At 50.7% G+C, this 20,987-nt stretch overlaps 1 protein-coding gene across 1 annotated transcript in view; it reads left to right on the top strand.

The window, feature by feature from the left end:
* LOC111140912 (polypeptide N-acetylgalactosaminyltransferase 10) overlaps positions 1–20,987 on the top strand; it is a 212,982-nt gene that overhangs the window by 177,124 nt on the left and 14,871 nt on the right. Inside the window, exons 7-9 of the mRNA XM_022493173.1 lie at positions 1,620–1,737; positions 16,240–16,347; positions 20,063–20,284. Of these exons, the coding sequence (XP_022348881.1) occupies positions 1,620–1,737; positions 16,240–16,347; positions 20,063–20,284 (448 nt within the window). The remainder of the gene's footprint in view (positions 1–1,619; positions 1,738–16,239; positions 16,348–20,062; positions 20,285–20,987) is intronic.

The raw sequence follows: 20,987 nt of genomic DNA, 5'->3' as shown, positions 1-20,987 counted from the left end.
GATCCCCTGTCCTGGTCACGCATCACCTGCCTCTTGATGGCTCCTGCCTGACAGGAAGAATTGTTTTGTGGCCCTGAGGGGTGTGAGCTCTGGCAAAGATTCGAGATTCAAAACCTTCTTGGTAGCTGTGAAGCCTTGAGCAAGTTACCTGTCTGTGCTCTGGTTTCTGTATGCATCAGCAGGGTGAGAAGGACAAGGCCCATCTCAGGAGGTCAACGCGAGGAGTAGCCATCTTATTAAAAAATTAGTTCAGGCAAGCACCTGCCACATTTGAGCCCTCAGTGAATATTCAAGGGGCTTTTCTTTGAAAGGAGTCCCTCCTCTGCTGTCAAGGCTCACTTGCTAAGGGAAGCTTGGGAGGCATGTGGGTTAGCTATGTTCTTTTTCAATCAGCCCAATTTCCATGAGCTTGCAGTTCCCAAGGCCAGGAGGTGGTGGGAAGTTGCTGCTGGAATGTTATCTGGTCTGAGGGTTTGGAGTTTTTCAGTGGAGACTGACAAGGAGATGGCAACTCTGAGAGATCTTCCCTCAGCAAATACTGGTAGCCCTCTCAAGGACCAGGCCTGTGAGACACTGTGGGGGGATGTAGGCGGGCTACAGTGTGGCATCCCCCTTGGGCTTGGCATGATGCCATGCTGACGTCTTGTTGCCCATGGTGCCCCAATTTATCATCCCTGTGCTCCTGCTCCTGGGGTTTTCCTCTCCAGGGTTCCTTCTTCTCCCTTCACTTCCCACTTGTCCAAACCCACCTCGAATGCCACCCTGCAAGCACCCTTCCTTGACTCTTGCCCCAGCCTCCCTCCTCACCTCCCAAGATCTGGAAGCAGACACCCTCCTTTGGTGTTCCCATAGTGCTCTCTGCACCTACCAGAGGCCCTTGTTACCCCACACCAGTCTTCTGGATCCTACTATCCTGACGAGGCTGCCCACCCACACTAGCATCCCCTGAAGTCCCAGGTCAACTCTGATTTACCTCCACATTCCCCCAGCCTCTACCGCTCAGCTGGCACTCAGTGATTAGAGCAATGAGGCAGTGAATGTGTGCAGTTCGCTGTATCCCAATTTAACAGAGAGAACAGAGACTGTGTCTTCTTCTGCAATCTCTCAGCAGAATAGATGTCCAGTGCTGGGCTGACTGAGAATCACCCAAGGAACCTGTCTGAAAACACAACAATCCTAGGCTTTATCCCCCAGGGACTGCTTCATAGGTCTGGGGAAGGGCCCAGCAAGCTGTGTTTTGTCTTCTCTCTAAGAGATTCCACACCCAGACGGGCTTGGAGGGACCTGATTGAGACAGTTGAATGTATGGGAGGACCAGAGAGGCATGGCCAACGAAGCTGCAAGGCCCATGTTCCTATGATTTCCTCTCGCAAGTAACGGCTGAAAGGAGCTTTGGATCGGTTCAGTTAAAAGGTAGCATTTAAGAAAGGATGTTACGGCCAAGATAGAAGACAGCCTGAGCCCTCCCTTGGAAGGGCCTTGGATTTCCCGCTAGACATGTGGGCTGCGCTCACAGGACAGCGTGCAACACCATCCTGGGGGAGCAGCAGTGTCCGCTCACACTCAGAGCACGCGGCTGGGGCGTTTGGTTTTCACACCACACTCTTCTTCCCTGACAGGTCTCCCGTGATGGCCGGTGGACTGTTCGCTGTGGATCGAAAATGGTTCTGGGAACTGGGCGGGTATGACCCAGGCCTGGAGATCTGGGGAGGGGAGCAGTATGAAATCTCATTCAAGGTGAGCCGCCTTCTTGGATGCCTCCTTCTCCCTGCCGCACCCCCTCAGCATCTGTCCTAAGCCTGGAAAGCCTGGACCCTCAGGGTTCTGCAGCTCCTGTTGCTCAAGTGAAGAAGTCAGGGGCCATGGGCCACTCCTTGTTGTGTGTGATAGTGGACATGGTGTGCCTTCTCAGGCTGCCACAGACCGGCCCTAACCACGGCTCTTAACACTGGCCACTTCATAGGACAGCAGCGTTAAAATAAGACAGGTCTCACTTCCGGTGAGGATGGTGTCATGTCTCCCAGTGAGACATGCAGCGAACCAGCAGCAGGGAACAGAAACCAGGACAAGCAGGATACACAGTTTAAGGGAGTACTGTGCTCCGAGGATGTCCCCTGGCCTCCCAGATCCTGAGGTAGCCTGAGTGCTTCCTGGCCACCCCTCTCAGGTTTTCCTTTTTGTATCCACCACTGCTAGAGTGGGCCGTAGAGACCAGTCGTGGTCAAGAGCCCAAGTTGTGGACTTAGAAAAGTGTGGTTTCAAATCCCAACTCCACTTCTCAGGAGCTTGGTGATTTGGGCCAAGTTCCATTAGCTTTCTTTCCTCATCTGAAATAAGAGAGTAATGATACTACCTACCATACGGACCTGTTGTGAAGATTGAATGAGGTAATATCTTAGAAGTGCTTAACATACAACCTGGGGACACAACCAGCAAGAATTGGTAGAATTTTTTAAAGAACCAGTGAGGGGCACCTGGGTGGCTCAGTCGGTTAAGCGTCCGACCCTTGGTTTAGGCTCAGGTCATGATCCCTGGGCCCAGCAATCAAGCCCCACACCTGGCTCTGCACTCAGCGGGGAATCTGCTCGAGATTCTTTCCCCCCTCCCCTTCTGCTCCTCCCCCTCTGCTCCTCCCCCTGCTCCCTTACATGGGTGGGTGCACGTGCATATTCTGTCTAAAATAATTAAACAACAACAAAAAAATGTTAAAAAAAAAAAAGATCCAGTGAATAAACATTTACCCTACACCAGCCCATGTGCTATAGAAGCTTGGACAATGGTAGTAGGGAAATGGTGGTTACTAGTTAGCTACCACACTTCTAGGGCCACTTTCTCTCCTTCACTTGTGGGATTCCACATTGAGTCAGGTGAAGAAGAGAGGCTTGGCCCCTCTGAGGAAAGGGTTAGCTTATTCTGTGCCCTTGGGGCCTGCCAGGGCCTGCTGCTAACATCCCCAGGAGCCCTGGGAGGGCATATCCCTGCCCACAAGGGATGGCCAGTAGCAGCGTTGCTGGGAAAACGCAACCCCAATGCGCCCCCCGCCCCCAGCTTGGGCACCAACTTTTTATGCAAGAGACCATTGTCTCAGTGACTGAGACTTCGGTGATGGGGTCACATCCCAGCTCTGCCTCTTCCGACCAGCTGTGTGATCTTGGATAAGGAAGGCTCACCTCTCTGAGCTTCAGTTTCTGCTTCCACAAAATGAGCTTAATGATATTTGAATTCTCGCAGGGCTGAGCAGAGAACTAAATGTGACCATGCTGGTTGGATGCTCCTTAACAACATCCCAAAGTCTGTTTTCATTCTCGACATCATTACCGTCACTGCGCGCACTGCTACTTGAGCCGTTCGGAACCGGGGAACGTAAACCCTTCCTTAGCAAGAAAACAACCTGGAATTCTGCCACAACATTATTTTGGTTTGAAGGGCGATCTGTGTCTGTTCTACCTCCGGAGTTCTGAGCTGTCTCCCGTAAGGGGCCCGGCCCCTAAACTAACACTCATGTCCAGGGCTGATAGTCGAAGTATTTAACAGGGATGAGGGTCCAGGCACCAACCAGTCAGAGTGGACGCCAGCTGCAAACAGGTCTGTGTCCCCTCTGATGTGCAACAGCTGGATTTCAGCCCTGCTCAGAGCTGACAAGACACTGTGCCAAGGCCTTCACACGTGTTGGCTTATTTCATCCTCCCAGCATCCCTAGCAGAGTGATGTCGTCATTATGTCCATTTCACAGGCAGGGAAGTGGGGCTCAGACCAAGGCCCCACATAGGTGGAGTAATGGAACCAGGACCTGGCCCCAGGTTTGCCTGACTGCAGAGCCCGCACTCTGACCTGCCACGTTTCCTAGGCCTCTGTGGGGACAGGAGAGGGAGAGAAGGACACTTGAGAGGAAAACGAGCCTGTGAAGTTGACCACAGTCTTTCCCCCTTTCATCTGTTTTTGCCCCGCTCCTGGGGTTATTCTTAATTTACTGGGATATTCTACAGCCTCTCAGTGAAGTGAATTAATGACAGTCTAAGTAAGAAATAGCAAAGAGGTTTCCTCTCACAGCCAACTCCGATCTGCTCAGGGATAGGGGCTACCCAGCACTGTGTCACTGTGTATTCCAAAGCTGCAGCCAAGCTAATCAGGAAAGACAGTGATTGATTAGTGATGTCTGCCATGGGTGCAGGCCTAGCAAGTGATGGCACAGATGTCATTCGTTTCATATCCCTAGGCCATGCAGTCTCGTTTTCCAAATGTCACATCTTTATGGGTACAGTGAAACCACACACAGGGAATCCAGAGTTGTAACCTCACAATTCCTCAATCCGGCAAACAATCTTGACTTACGAAGTTTCCTACCAAGTGTGTGCCCAGAAATGGGCACACCTTTGTTCTGAGTGCTCACCGGAATGGAAATGGCAGTGGGATAGGAATGTGTGTGTGTTTTACTCACTGCTGTATCCCAGGTCCCTAAAGGATTGCCTGACACGGACGAGGCACTGAATAACTTTGTGTTGGTGCGTCAAACAGAGCCATTGTGTCACTGGCCAGAAACCAACTCCCGTGATCAAGAAGTCCCGGTTCAGAAACGCCCTCCCTGGAGAAGAGTGAACAGTGAAGGCTTTGCACAAAGGAGTTCCTAAACCCAAAAAGACTTCATTCTGTGGGTTTCAAAGACCCGTCTAATGATGCTCATCAGGCAATTACAGCAGAACAAATGGCATTTTTCTCCACACAGTTAATTTACAAAAGACTCAGTAATGAAGCCATATTGGAAGTCTCTCACCCGGGAGGGGGAAGGAGGCTGGCTCCTGTTTCATTTGATCCAATTAATGTCCCTCTTCTCGAGGGGAAAGTGTTCTGTGTAATGAGGAGGCGCCCAGGTCTGGAAGGGAGACTGGCCTCCCTCAGTTTTCTCTCTCCTGGCTTGGAGAGTGTGGGTTCCCAGAGCCTGTGATGGCTCCTTTCCAGCACATTGTCTCCCAAGACCCCGCGGAAGGCCTGCCCGCTGTGCTGAGGGGACAGGAAAGCCCATTCATGTGCCAGAGACGCCTCCCTGTGATGCCAGGTGTTCCATTTCAGCCAGAGCGGAACGTTTTGAAAGGGCGGTATTCCCTCTGCTTCATCTCTGCTGAGACCCATTTTCTTCTTGGTGACAAAGAAAAGAGAATGGTCTGAAAGCCTCGAGTGTATTTTCAGAAATTAAGATAAATTGATATGCGCCATCGGGACTGATGAATTAATACTTTGGCTCCTATTCCAGAGTAGGCCATCTATCCTGATGGGAAAACCCTAGAAGAGGTATTCTGAAGGCTCTGAAATTTCTGGAAGAGTCATTGATTTTTTTTTCTCACTCTCTCTTCCTCTCTTTCTCTCTCTCAGCCAGGAGAGATTTTGTTTCCAAAAGGCACAGTCAGACTATCAAAGTTCTCCAGGTTTGCAGTTAGAATCTTCCCTGTTCTAGTAGCTGGTTAAATGTTTAACTCCATAGCCTGCCTGTACCTGCCTCTGTGAGCTGATCCCTGCTTGTCCATCCACCCTCCCCCTGTCCTCTTGCCCCATTGCCTTAGTCTGCACTCTTGGTTACAGATGACCCAAATCCTAGTCAATCTGATTTCAGTGAAAAACCAGAATCAGTTGGCTCACACGGTGGAAATTCCAGGATGGACCTTTCAGGCTTGGCTGGATCCAGGGGACTAATCCATCTCCTCTGGTCTCCATCTCTCTCAGTCCCTTGACTCTGCTTTCATCCGGGCAGGCTTTCTCTTGTGGAAATACCCAGCATCCCACTGGAAAGAGAGTTTGTCTTTCCCATCATTCCTGCAGAAGTCCCCAAGTTGAGTCTCACTGGCCTGCTGGTTCCTTGCCCATCCTGGAGACAGGAAAGTGGGGTTGGGCCGATTCCCCAGAGGAGAGTCCAGGGACTCTATCTAGAAGGAGAATGGATATGGGGCAGAGCAAACCACAGATGTCCACACAGATGTGTGTGCCCAGCCATATGGAACTACTCACAAGCTCTATGCTCATATGTCAAGTCATCTTTGGAAGCACACTCTTCACACTTCTTAAAACACCTTTCCTTAGTCTGGCCAGCCCACATGCAGCCTTACCTGAGCTCCCTGTGCTGGCTAGGGTCCACCCCAACGTCAGTCCTGGCATGGCTCTGGATTCCTCACTCTGACATGACCCAAGGGGTGGCCTGTCTTCCCCACTGGACTGTGAGCTCCTTGGCGGCTATCTCTAGACCCAGTGTCTGGCCCATAGTAGGTATTTTAAATAACTTAGTGGTATCAGTTCATATCTGACAAAACTTCCTTCGCCCAGACTTATATCACCATCTTTGGGTAACAGTGATGTGGTGGGAAGGGTACTCAGCAAGAAGGCAGGGCACTGGCTTCTCATCTTGGCTCTCCATCCATCCATCTGGGGGCCCTAGACCAATCGCTTGACCTCTCTGGCCCTCACATCCCAGACAGTGCTGTTATAACTTTGCTTCCTATCCCACAAGATAGAATCAAATAAGATGCCGTGGGGAAAGCCCTTGGACTTACACAGGTACAAGGATGGCTTGGTAGAGGTAGTAACAGTAAGATGAGCCAGAAGGAGGACTACCCAGTATCTCTGGGAGGCCACGGTTAGGCAGTCTTCAACTCTGAGATTCAGGAGAGAGAAAGTATCGCAGGACAATATGTACGAGCCTGCAGGAGAGAGGAGGGCTTTGCAACATGGTAAGTGGATAGCCCGTGGGAATAGCAATTTGGCAAAATCTGTTCCATGCCAAAGCAAGCACATTCTTTGACCTAAAATTCCACACCTAGGAGTTTGTACAAGAGAGACAGCTACAAGGATGAGCAAAGATTTAGGTAGAAGCTATTTATTGAGACCTTACTTACAATAGGGAGCGATGGAAAATGACCCAAATGTACATCCTACAGGTTTAAGTAAGTTAGAATACACCTAAACAATGGAATATTATAAAAAGTTAGATGCCTCCAAAATTAAGTTTAAACAGAAGTGAAAGATAGTATATATGTAATATGATCTCATGTTTAGTGTTTAAAAATATGAGGAAGGCAAACCAGCAAACAAAAACCCAGAGACTCTCCTCATGCCAAGTAATACTTCCTGGGCACGCACATCAGAAATCTGTGGGGCTCCGTGCACGGCACTGTTCACAGACTGTCGTTCATCCTCCATGATACACCCAAGGTGCTGCTCTGATTTTCTTCTTTTTGTAGACGAGGATACTGAGGCTCGGGTTAAATCACTTCCACAGAATCACGCAGCTGGAACGGGGATGCCAGCCCTGCTTGTGGCACTCAGACGGAGCCTGGCTCTGACCCACAGAACCATGAAGGGTTCCTGTCCCTCGCCGCATCAGGGGTAGGAGAGCTCCAGATGCGGCCATCCCCTTCTACTGATGTGATTCTGTAACAATGAACATGTTCATCATAAGTACTTCTCACTTCTATAGTCAGGAAAAAATTAAGTTGTTGTTTTTTTTTTTAACTAAGAAGGAAAAAAATGTTAGTTTTTCAGCCCTCCCAGCACCCTCTCACCATATATATCCCACTGCTGTGTCTGGGCCATTTGCAAGTTCAGGGATGAGGGTTCCCACCGAGGCAGGACTCCAGGGAAGGCAGTGACAGTGAGGAGACCCCAGGGAAGGACAGCGCCCTGAGCTCAGGAGGGGGCACTCAAGAAGGCAGAGGCAGCAGCCACTACCCTATAGGAGGGAGAGACAGGGACATCCTGAGGCTCCCCTGGGGCAGGCTCACGTTAGCAAGGGAGTAACGGAATGCCACCGGAGGAGACGGGGGACAGCCTTGTTGGAGAGGGAAACCTATCACATTTGAGTAGAGGCAGGAGTGTCAGGGGGCCTGGCTTTGCTTTGTTTGATATAGCTGTCAAAGCCCAACCCAGTCCCAGGCTGCAGATTTGGGGCAGATTTTCAAAAAGAAAATGCTCAGGTTTTCCTTCTGTAAAACTCATAGCAGCATCAGGAGGATTAAATAGAAGAGTGTGGAAAGAAAGTAGGAGCACCCCCAGAAACTGGTTACAGTCGATGTTGTGACCCGATGTCTTTAGTGGTCCAGTGACTGGGCCAGGGTCCCTCGGCTAGATCCTAGGTGTCCTGATCCTGAAGAGCCCCGGGCTCATGTCACTCCCCGTGGTGGGAGAGGTGGAGGAAAGGCCGGCCCACCTAGAGAGAGGCCACTGTTACAGACATCGCCCGGAAGTCAGGTCCAGCCCCCAGGGGAGTTAAGGTGCCGCCCAGGAGGGAGAAATGAGTTCCAGAGACCAGTCCAAGAGGCAGAAGGCAAGCCAGGACCGCCATCCAAGCACCTGCATGCCAACACCTTTCCCTATCTCTCTCCCCTCCCCCTTCCAGCCCCTCTGACTCAGACCAGCTGCGGTGTTGCTGCCGGGCCCCCGGCACTAGCTCTTTCCTTCAGTGGGTTACCCAGGGATGCCAGGAGCATGCTGGCTGCACATTCCCCCTGCCAGCCACAGGTGCCCAGCCTAAGAGCCGCCTCCTGGAAGCAGGGAGAGCATTCTGCTCATGACTCTGAGCAAGCCCTTCGAAATTCCATGAACATCTCTGTCTGTGGGGGCCTGCGAATTCCCCCATTCCTCCAGAGAGGTGGCTCAGAGACCCGAGGCCGTCTGTCGTACACGGCTAAGCAGCCAGCACACACCTGTCTCTCCACGCCTCCATCTTTCATCTCTAAAAATGGCGAGAGCAGCTTCTTCAGAGCTTTGCTGTAAGAACTAAATGGCATGGAATATTTATCTGGCCTAGAGCCAGGCGGAAAGGAGGCATTCAGTAAGTGATAGCTGTTCCCATCAGAACCCTCATGTTACCACACTACGGGATTAAGTACCTGGCCCACAGAGTCATGCCTTCTGGGTTCTGGTGCAGGCGCGATCAGCTAGTCACTGTGTGGCCTTGGGGAAGTGACCTAACCTCTCTGGATGTAGCTTTATAGCTATCAGATGGGGATAGAATAATCCTTACTTCATAGTGTAGGTGTTAACATCATGTTAGTCAAACGGTGCTAAACTTAGCTCAGGGCTTGGCACATAATATGCTCAATAAACAGTGGCTATTAATGTTGGCATTGTTGCAGCTGATGTGATGGGGCTACAGCTGCAGGAAGGCAGGAAAGGCAGGAGCGGAAAGAGCATGGAGGCTGACGAGACACAGGCCAAAGCCTCGGCTCCAGGCCCAGCTCTGGAGCGAACTCTCAGTGAGCCCTTGAACGTCTCCGTTGCCCTTTCTGCTGAAGCTGTATATTCACATCTGTAAGGGCACTAGTAACCACAAGCTCACAGGGCTGTCTGTGTGAACTCACTAGTACCGTTATCTTGAGGGAGGCTGTCACTATTCCAGTATGTACTGGTGCTCAGAGTGTGGGCCCCAGACCAGCAGTATCCGCAGCATCTGAGAACTTGTTAGAAATGCAAATTCTCGGGCTCCACCCCAGACCTGCTGCGTTAGACACCCTAAGGGTGGGGACCGGCAGTCTGTATTTTAGCCAGCTTTCCAGGTGATTCTGATGTTCCCAAGGGTGAAAACTGTCTGTGATGAATACGTGGGGTCTTGTACAGAGAGTGCTCAGGCTTGGATGTGGAAGGACAGAGCAGACAGGGAGGCTGGCGGGTTGGCCAGCACATCCCAGCACCTTCCCCCAGCTATAGACTTGGGTCATTGGGTCCACGCTTGGCAGCGAGTTTCTAGTCCAGTTTTTCCAACAGGGTTTTAGAGCAAGGCTGACCAGTGACTAGGCCATGTGTAAATGAATGAATGAAAGATGGAAAGGAAGGGAGGGAGGGAGGAAGTTAGTTAGTATGGGCTGTATTACTGATGGGAAGAAAGGCAAGGTGCCCCACGGAGCAGAAAGTGAACGAACAGCATGTTCTCAGCGGCTTCCACAGCCTGAGTACAGGGCACGTGGAGAGGGCCAGAGGCGACGGAGAACAGAGGAACAGGTAGCAGAGAGCCTTGTTTGCAAGCTGGGGCGGGGGAGGGTACGGTTTCTTCTGCAGACAAGACAGGTGCTGATAGGGGGCTTGGCAGAAGACGGTAGTAGGGTCAGGACCAGGCTTTAGAAAGATTAAACCGGAGAGGTGCAGACTCCCTGGAGGTCTCAGAGCTGTCTGGTTCTGGGGGAGCCAACCCCGGATTCCACTCTGGGCTCTGCCATTTTTGAGCGGAGGGACCTTGGGGAAGGCGCTTCATCTCCCCAGGCCTTGGGTTCCTCACATGTAGAAGGTATAATAGCACCTTCCTCACTGGCTGGTTATGTGAGCGCTCTATTCAAAGTACGAGTCAAACCTCAGGGACGCTGCATCTTAACTGAATTTCTTTATTAGTTTAAGAAACAAAACCCTAATGTAAGGCAGCTATCACCCATTTTTTTGCCAACTTGTCTATAAACACCTAAGGATATGGTTCAATTAGTCAAATACTTAATTTATTAATTTAGATACACATATGCTTAAAACTATATTATGTAAAATATTAACTTAAAAGTAAATTCAGATGGTTTTTAAAAATCAAGTAAAACCGGTTTTTTCCCACTCTGTACCAGCTGCATCCAGTAACCATCTAAAACTACCATGAGTGAGGTCCTTTCATGCTGGCAAGAGTCCCTGAAACAGCATCCCCTAATATATTCAAAATAACAAGAGCCTCGGAAAAGACAGATGTAACACCAATTCTTCTTTCCTGAGGGAAGTGCCCGCCAGCTCCCGTGCGCCCACATACACATTGCTCACAGCCCTCTGCTTCGCGATTACCTCATTTCAGCCTCATCACAACCCCAGGGGGCAAAGACAAAACTTCATCCCATTTCACAGACAGGGAAACTGAGACTTTCAGACTCCCAAAGCTTGCTTAAGAGCCTGGATTAGACCTCAGTCCTTACTCCAAAATCAAGCTCCTAACAGCAACCCTGGGCACCTTCTGAGCACACAGATGGCAGAATAACTGGGGTTAACTATTATTATTTCCCCCATGTACAACTAAATAGGATTTGGACTCCCTAGAGGTCCCCAGCCGAAATGCCAAGAGTAGAAGCTGTTGCTGGCTGTCATCTTCTCCTGGCCATCAGCAGGTAGGACAGCCGCCCAGGCCTGGTGGCATCCAGGCAGCCGTGTCCTCAACAGAGGGAGGTTCCCCCCGACAGGACGGGCCCTTCTGCCATGTGCTCTCTGGGACCTGGTGTGTCTTTTTTTTTTTTTTTTTTTTAAGATTTTATTTATTTATTTGACAGAGAGAGATCACAAGTAGACAGAGAGGCAGGCGGAGAGAGAGAGAGGGAAGCAGGCTCCCCGCTGAGCAGAGAGCCCGATGCGGGACTCAATCCCAGGACCCTGAGATCATGACCTGAGCCGAAGGCAGTGGCCTAACCCACTGAGCCACCCAGGCACCCGCGGTGTGTCTTTCTGATGCATATCACCACTTGTTTCTTTACTCCTCAGTTTAGAAGATAAGAGCAAGTAATTGTCTTTTATAGACACTGTAATGAAGCCTGTCATCACACAAAAGAAGTTTGCTAATAAAATAAATCAAAGCAGCAATGAAAATGAATGGGGAGCAAGCTTTTACAATTAGGTTTGTACTCGTTCTGCAGGGGAGAAAGGCACCAAGAAACGGGCTGATGGTGTAGGGGCGGGGTGGGGGCGGTGTTTGCATACTCCTTGTGCCGAGGAGCCCGGCGCCCATAACGGGCAGCCGTATTCCCTGTGGGTGAGGAGGCCATCGAGGGGCTGGACAGGGAGGGAGGGAAGGAAGCTGACAGAAGAAAGGGGCTGCAAATATGTCATCTCGTTGGTCTATGTGTGTCTGCACCCAGATATGTGGGGTCCCAGCCACATGTGGTCTGGCTGCTGCAGGCTGTGCCCCACCCCCTTTGCCACCAGCTGGAGCCTTCTGCCATTGTGTTACCTTGGGGAGAGACAAGCACCCTGGGGCAGCCGGGCCCCAGAGATGCCCCATGGCTGTACAAGCCGCCCTCCCCCCGGCCAGCCCTGTCATTCTCACCAGCTACAGGATCCGCCGCTAAGTTAGAAAAACCACTTCCTGTCTCCGAGCCTCAGTTTTCTCCATTTCGGAAATCAGGCCACGGGTTAGAAACCATGATGGTGTTGGGCAAAGGGGCAAATGCTGTATGATTTCTCGTTCTTTTGCAAACAGAAACGATGAACATGGTCAAGCCTGCCGCAGCCAGGCATCAAGTGAAGTGCTTTTCACGACTGTCCCATTACACGTGAGCACCCTGGTGAGGTAGTAGTGAGCTGTCACGCCCAGGTCACAGGAGACTGCAGCTCCCGTGAAGCTGCAGTGCCACAGGTGAAGGCCTGGTACCAACCACACAGCGGCACAAGGCAGCATTGGGAATGGGGAGGGGTGTGTGCTCAGAGCCCCGGGCCATGGCTGTCCTGGGTCTGAGTGGCAGCTGTCTCAGCTGTGAAGGAAGGCAGGAGAGGGCCCTAACGGTACACCAGTGGGGGCCCAGGGCCATGAGCAGAACCACAGGACCTGGGATCAAGACCATCTGTGACCACATCCCACCCAGGGCGAGACATGACCCTGTTCTGGGCCTTCAGCTTTTGTCATGCTCCTGGAAGAAGAGTCCCCTCCAGTCTTGGGATCCTGCCAAACAACCAGCAAACACCACAGAGGTGCTGATCAGTGTGGAAGATGCTGGAGGGACTTGTGAAGAGTTGGGCGTGCCGTACACTGGGCCCTTTGAGGCTGTTTGGGTGCTCCCAGAGGACTTGGGGGTTGACAGCAGCTTCAGCCAAACAGATATCTGTGTCTAAAGGCAGTTCCCATTCTCTTTCGGCTGTCGGTGGGTCATGGTCAAGGCAGGGAAGCTGAGGCGTAAACCCTTCCTCCCAAACCAGGACTCCTTCTGGGCTCCGGACGTCTCAGAATTCTGAGGGTGTTTGGGACAACTCACACCGCTCAGCAGATCAAGGGCATTCTGGTCCTTCAGGAACCTTCAGGCTGTTGGCCACCGTGGTCAGGGCCAAAGAAACCAGAGGTCACAGCAAAGAGAAGGATTTGAAGATTGATCATTCTCTACACAAAGGAAGGTTTCCTGCCAGGCAGAGCTGGAGACGCATCCTGGCTAGCTAATGCGAGTTTAATATGGAGTTCGGGGAGCTGGATGCCGGCCTAGTCAACTCTCCAGGAGACAGTCAAAAATAGAGTGGGATAAGGTGTCCCCCACCTGCTCCGCACCACTCTGCCTCCCAAAAGGCAGGGCTAGCCCAGCCATGAGCTGGGCAATATCCACTAGACAAAAGCATCGCTTCCACATCAGTCATTTTGTATAAAGGAAGAGTTATTGTTATGGGATGCTGGCGCCTGATCAATATCTCCTGCTTTGAAAATAAACTTCTTGGCTTGGCCTTGACATTAATCTACCATCAGGAGCCCATTATCTCAAGACCAATGTTCTGTTCTATTGACTTGCTCAATTTTTTTTTCTCCCCCAAGATCAGACTATAATTGCATTTCTCCAGGCAGCACTTCCACTAATTGTAGCCCCACACATACAGATCCCCTTGCAGGCAGCCTGGGCCACAGTACCTCCAGGGTCGTTGGAGACAGTGGCTGGCGGAGGCCAATGAGGGACTGAGGACACCCAGGTACCTGAGGTGGAAAAGCAGCCCTTCTAGAGCCTGTGAATTAATTAAGACATGAAGCCAGATCCCCAATATCCCATGGAGCCATTCAAGCTGGAAAATACTCTTGCACAGAATCAGGGTTGCAAATGTTCCCACTCCTGCTCTTCATTCATAAACAAGGGAACATGGTAATAACATTAATAATAACATACCGAGGGGCACCTGGGTGGCTCAGCCGGTTGAGCAACCAACTCTTGATCTCGGCTCAGGTCTTGATCTCAGGGTCATGAGCTCAAGCCCCGAATTGGGCTCTGCACTGGGCATGGAGCCTATTTTAAATATATATAAATATATAGATAGATAGATAGATAGATAGATATAGATATAAATATCTATATCTATATATATGGAATGAATATATATATTCATTCCCAAGTACAGCTGAGCCCTACCATCACTACAGCATCTGCAAAACCGAAGCATGACTGCCTCTATCTGGAAGAGCCTCCCAGGCCCTCCCTGCATCCTAGCCAGAGTCATCCTAGTAATCCTAGCCATCCTAGCCAGGCAGAGTCATCTTAGTAAAATAGAAATTGGATCATATTGTCATCCTCACTGAACACTTTTGATGAAGACTTCTCATTTTGCCCTGTGAGACCCTTACGATGGTCCCTGCTCACCTCTCTGACCTCTGCTCCCGTCTCTGCTCCTGCTCCAGGCCTCTGGCTTTCTCTGTTCAGTGATGAAGTCAAGCCTGGCCCTACCTCAGGGCCTTTTCACTTGCTCCACCTGTTCTCTCACCCCTCAGATCTTTGTTACTTTTATCTTCTCATTATTTAAGTCTCGTATCTAACATTCCTTTCGAAGTGAAGATTTCCCTGATCTGTGTCACAGAACCTCTCATAGATCCATACAGTGAGTCTGGCCTCGCTTTGGCTCCCTCGCAGCACACATCACGGTCTGAAACTGCCTTCCTGTATTAGTTGTCTACTGCTGCAGGAAAAGAATACCCCCAAAATACCCCCCAGAGCAGCAGTAAGCAGTACCGTGAGCTTTGTGTGGCTCAGGGAGTTGGCAGTGGCTTAGCAGGACAGCTCTGCTCAGGTTCTGTCACAAGGCTGTAGTCAAGGTATCAGCCAGGGTCACGGGCATCTGAAGGCTGGACAGGGACTGGAGACTCCCTTTCTAAGAGGCTCGCCCACGTGGCTGGCATGTTGGCACAATGAGCAGGAGGCCTCAGCTGCTCACCACCAGGACTTCACAGAGCCGCCTGAGTGTACTCAAAGCATGGCTGCTGGAGGCCCCCAAGCAAGTGGTCCCAGGGAGGAAGGCAGAAGCCACGGTGTCTTCTATGACCATTGTTTCTAGACTCTTCTGTTGGCTACACGGGTCTGTCCTTACGGGACACATTTGGGAGGGAACCCCCTAAAGATGCAAATACCAGAAGGTGAGGCTCACTGGGGGGCATCCTGGAGCTGGGCACCATACTCACCCTGGGCGGACTCACCCCTCTAGGCGCCGAGCACAATGCTTGGCACGTAGTGGATACTCCATACATACTAGTCAGATGTCTGGATGAATCACTGTGGTGCGTGTCCCTGCCGGGATTGTGTGCCAAGCATTGTGCTCAGTAAGCCCTTCACATGCGAGATCTCATCCCCAAGGCCGGCTTCATTTCATACTCTACACTTGAGGAAACTGAGTCTCAGAGAAATTAAGTACCTTGATCAAAGTTACAAACCCAGTAAGTGGCTGGGCTAGGATTTCAACCCAGGACTGCTGAGGAGGGTCCATTTAGCCCAGGCCCCACAGGGGGTGTGAGTCAAGATACTGATGAATTCCCAAATTGCCATCAGACCAGCAGGAAGCTCTGGGTGATGCCAGCCCGGTAGGGAACCCCAAGGAGAAACTCGGGATTCCTCTCTGTCGTGCTCCCAGCTGCGGGGCTTAGGAACCCAGACTGCAGAGAAGTCCGTCCAGGGAGCCTGCTGCCTCTGCTCACGGTGACCCAGCAGGAGGCTTACAGGTCTCAGAGGAGACCCCAGAACCTGATGCCACAGGCAGTGATTATACAGAACCTGTGTGCCTTCCCTTCCCTCTCATACCTGTGACAGACATCACAAAGCAATCCCCGAAATCTTTCCCACTGAGCCCCCATTGCTGCCTTAGAATTCTCAGCACATCTCTCCACGCACCTGCACCTGCTCGGAGCTCACGCTCTGAAGTCAGCTGAAGCTGGGTTTAAATTCTGGCTCCGCCACTCACTCACCTTGTGACCTCAGACAAGCCTCTTAGCTTCTCTGAACCTTGGTTTCTTCTGTAAAGTGGAGCGCCATTACTACCCACCTTGTAGGGTCTCTGATGAGGCTTCGATGCGGTTGTGCATGGAGAGCTTGAACCACAGCGTTTGGCAAGGAGTAAGCGCTCAGCACTGTCAGCTATTTAAAACTGCTGTTGTTACTACTGTGTTTTCCTCAGTCTGTGAATGGGGGCTTAGTAGACCGTCCAAGCCTTTCAATGAATGCATGGGAGGAGGGGACAGTGGCCTTTGGGGGCAATGGTGAATGAGAGGCAGAAATAACGTCTTCTCTGACCCTTCCCATCCTGCAGGTGTGGATGTGTGGGGGTCGCATGGAAGATATCCCCTGCTCCAGGGTGGGCCATATCTACAGGAAGTACGTCCCCTACAAGGTTCCGGCTGGAGTCAGCCTGGCCCGGGTAAGGCGGTGACTTCCCTCGAGGGGGAGGGGGATGGGCGCATCAGCACAGAAGAAACCTCCTGAAACACCTGGGACTCCAAGCCAAGTGACTCGGGTGTGAGGTTGTGCATGCTTCCCCCGCCCCCAACTCTGTAGGTGAAAGCCAATTTAAAATAATTTATTAAAGCCCTGCTTAACCACTCCTTCGCTGTGACCTTGAGAGGGTTGCTTAACTCCTCCGAGCCTGTGTTTCCTCTTTTGTTCAAAGGAAGCTAATTTTTCACAACTCTCAGTGTTGCCAGAGAATTAAGGAGATGGCACAGTTTCCCCAACTGTGACAGACAAGATGATTTTAGGTGCCAGACATAGGAACATTTTTATTTACATGTGTTTAAATTAATGTGCATTAGACATTAATATGTATTCGTGTAGCAAACGTGATTTTTTTCAGATATGATTACTTAGGATAAAGCTGAAGTAGGTGCAAAGTTAGGCCAGAAGTGATTTAAAGAAACCTGTTAGATAAATATTAATACAGGTGGGGTGGTGTGTTGGTGTGTTGGGGAAAGCCTGAGGCAAGGCACTTAAAAAAAGTTCACGGGAGGAGGGTGACGAATAAATGTCAGTGTCTCTCTCTTCTCTCCACCCCCTCCCCCACTTTCGCTGCCAAAACTTGTGTGTCAAACTATTTCATTACCTTAAAATGGTTTGTATTGATCATTGCTAGAATTCAATTGGCCACTGGCTACACATAGAACTGTGTTAGCCAGAGGCTTGTTTGGGGGGTTGGTTTTTTTGTTTTTTCTTTGTATTAATGATCTTCCCCTATACCTTAACATTTTAAAATATTAAGTGTCTTGGTGGGGGGAGGTGACCACAAAAGAAAAATGGGGTGGGGGAGGGCCCCAGAAGGTAAAGAGGGCCTCAGAGAGGCTTGTGGGAAGCTGGAAAGGTAACCAGGTAACCGGCACAGCTGTGCCTGGTGGAGACCCCTCCCGACAGAGAGCCCCCCCAGCCGCTGGAGCCCGTTTGGCATCAGTCCGAACAGCCTCCTTGGGCCCAGCAGCCCCCCCTTCGTCCCGTGTCACCTGACAGTCGATGCGGTGCAAAATTGTAGGCCAGGTCAGGAAGAGCCCCGGTTCTGCGAATTACACGGAAGACTGGGCGGTTCCATCCGACAGCGGGACCCCCCAGACTCCATCCGCCGGTGGGAGCTGAGCTGCGGAGGCGGCAGGGTCTAGTTTGGGGCTCGCGTTGAAGAAAAAGAGAGCCAGCAGTGCCCTCTAGTGGTAGAAGATTCCGATGAGAGCCGCACTGGCCCTCGGCACTTTGCAGAGCCCATCCGGCACAGACCACGGGGGCGGGGCCGGTTCTAGATTCAGCGAGAAGGTAGGAATCACGTTTCCTCTGAGATCCCTGGCAAGCCCAGAGAAAGATGCCAGACAGGAAACCAGTGCAAAGTCACTCAGTAAGCCCAAGAGCGCGCGTGCGCGACTCGCAGCTACTGGGAGTAGTGGGACAGTGGGGACATCTCTGAGCCTGAGCAGGCTCATTTCCGAAGCAGCTTTTTCTTATCTGGTCATTTATAAGATCCACCTGGTTAAAAGGCACCACGATCTTCTGTTTATTGAACCATAGATGAATTCAATGGGTAATAGCTAACTATAGTAGCACATAAAAACTTCCTGTGAGCTAGACATCATGCAAAGCTTCCTACATATTTATAGAACTTAATTCTCATGTGCTTTTAATCCCTGTTTGAGAGATGAGGAGAGTGAAATGTGGAGACTTTAACTAACTAGAATTCAAACCCACTTAGGCCTGACCGGTGCCTGGCACAGAGCAATCGTCCCTTAAACAGTGGCTGCTGTTGTTAATGTCTCCATCTGTTAACGAGACTGGGAAGTTTATTTCAATGTCTTCTCTGAATTCTGTGTTTAAACATTTTAACTTCTTTTTCGACTGGATCACATCAGTCTCCTGGTGACTTTAAACCGGTTGACAATTAGAGGGGGCACCCCACCTCGGTTTACAGGACCACAAAAATGCCTGAATCAAACTCCCCTGAATTTTTATCACTGCATCTAACTACCCTCATTGAGTTACAGATCATATTGTAAACGTTTGTTTCTTGTTTTAACAGCCAAATCTGTCTAGAGCATTATCTCCTAGATCATTTTGATAGATTTGAGGGGAGGTCATCTAAAAGTCCTAAAAGAGCCCTATAAAGAGAGAAACCGCCTAAAGGAAGAGGCATCTCTTCCTGCCTAAAGTTGTCAGATTCCAGGACAAACAGCTAGAGAGCAGTGAAGTGGCAATTTAAGAAGGATGAGCTAACCAGCAGCTCACCTGCCTCAAGAACAAGTAGCCAGCCTTAGTTTGTTTACTAAATTTACCAAAAATCCTTCTTGTCTCTGCCCCTGGGAAAGGGATCTTAGGGAAGGCTGTAACAGAAACCCACTCAAACTTGCAAAAAAAAAAAGAAAGAAAAGAAAAGCCTCTTATTCCAAGGACTGGGCAATCTGTAATGCAAACACAAGAAGAGCAGAGGGGCTTCAAACAGGACTGGGACCCAGAACCAGGGAGGTGTCAGGGGGAAGGATGAGAGGAGCACGCGGCCTCCTAAAATCCCAGAGTCCTCCGTGTGACTCAGCAAGGGGAGAAGTAACAGAAGTCAGTGCCGAGTCCTTTACTTTGGTCCAGTCAACTGGATAAAAGTTCAAGATCTGGGAGAGGCATGTCTAGAAAGTACAGTATTCATTAAAATAGTAATATAAAGAGCAGTTAAAATGAAAATATGTGATTTGATCCTTTTATAATTGCACTGGTGTATCTGGGCACCTCTCCTTGGTCAGATTAGCCACTTCAGCCTGTGGTTGGAGAGAAATCTGTAGCAGTTCCTCATCCTCCCTGTGGCATGAGCAGATGAGTGTGCCCAAGGAGCTGGGCAGGCAGACTGGAAAAGGAGAGTCTTCAGGTGTGCCAGCTTTTTCAGCTTCCTCGGGCCTCAGTTGTTTGTTTTGTTTTAAAGATTTATTTATTTATTTATTTGACAGAGATCACAAGTAGGCAGAGAGGCAGGCAGAGGGGGCGGGGGGAAGCAGGCTCCCCTCGGAGTAGAGAGCCCGATGTGGGGCTCAATCCCAGGACCCTGGGATCATGACTAGAGCCAAAAGCAGAGGCTTAACCCACTGACCCACCCAGGCATCATGCTCAGTTTTAAATTAAACCCAGCCTTGGCCATGTGGGGGCCTGGCAGGTATAACTGTTCGTTAAGGGTTTCTAACCCACTGTCAGTCTCTTCAGCACTAAGAATGAGGCATTGGCGAGGTGATTTCATGGCTTCCTAGTCCCAAACTCGAGAGCCAGCAAAACGGAGGAGTTGGTGAATTTTGCCTTTGCCATGGGCCCCCCCTCCTGCTGGCTTCCTTCCTCGTTGCTCAGGAGTCAGCAAACTGTTTTTGTGTGGCCCATGAGCTAAGAATGATTTTTATACTTTCAAATAAGGTGAAAATATGCAAGAAGAATATTTCGTGATATGTGAAAATCAAATGTCAATGTCCATAAAGTTTAATTGGAATACAGCCACACCCATGCATTTACATACTATGTCGGGCTCCTTTATAGCCACCTCAGAGTTGAGACCATATGGTCCACAAGGCCTCCCACCCCCCCACCCCCTGGCCTCAGCCCCTCAGAGGGCCTGACCCTTCCGCCTGCCTGTCGCCCTCCAGAACCTGAAGCGAGTGGCGGAAGTGTGGATGGATGAGTACGCAGAGCACATTTACCAGCGCCGGCCCGAGTACCGCCACCTCTCGGCAGGGGATGTCGCTGCCCAGAAGAAGCTGCGCATCTCCCTTAACTGCAAGAGTTTCAAGTGGTTTATGACCAAGATCGCCTGGGACCTGCCCAAATTCTACCCACCCGTGGAGCCCCCGGCCGCGGCTTGGGGGGAGGTGAGCCCGGAGGGGCCCCGGCCGGGTGCATAAGTGGGGCCCAGTGCAAGAAGGTAGAGCTCTCCCGATTCTCTCTAGCCTTGTGGTGGCGGGGGTTTTCATTTGCTACTTAATGCTCTAAGTAGGGAAAAATTAAAATCTTAAATTATTAGCAGAAATTTTACCACTCATCTTCCCACTCCGCAGAGCCAGTTTTAAATGCAAACAGAAGAGCATTTAACTCACAGGCCAGATGGGTGAAATTTCACTATCTGTATTTCAGCCCTTGTACGTGCATATGTATTTCTTGCGAGAACAGTGCAAACCCTGCACAAAACGGACTCAGCCGATCTTATTTCACTTCTTGATAATGCGTGCTTTCTACCAAGATGCTCTCCCTGCAGCTTGCTGATGAGTGAGGAAGGGTGGAAGGAAAGCGAACTGTGGGCTGTCCTTTTCTCCCTTCTGTGCGGTTATCTGCTGCTGGTGAGGGAAGTGGTGGCTGGTTCCAGGGAAATCACACAAGTAAGAGGATACAATAGAGCTCCTCAGCCCAGAATGCCGTGGCCCTCCTTTGTGCAGTCTACTCCTGGTTGGAAAGGAAGTGTGGCCTTCAGACCTGCCAGCACCCCACTTAGTCATAGCCGTAACTTGAGTCTTGCCGAACTGCTGTGCGAGCGGGACCTCTGAGATTCTGTGCTTGGGGGGGCATCACAGATGCTAT

The sequence above is a fragment of the Enhydra lutris genome, unplaced genomic scaffold (assembly GCF_002288905.1).
Source record: "Enhydra lutris kenyoni isolate GAN:26980312 unplaced genomic scaffold, ASM228890v2 scaffoldscaffold5, whole genome shotgun sequence".
Lineage (NCBI taxonomy): Eukaryota > Metazoa > Chordata > Mammalia > Carnivora > Mustelidae > Enhydra > Enhydra lutris.
Note: the sequence above shows the minus strand (reverse complement) of the source record. Positions and strands in the feature narration are given on the sequence as shown.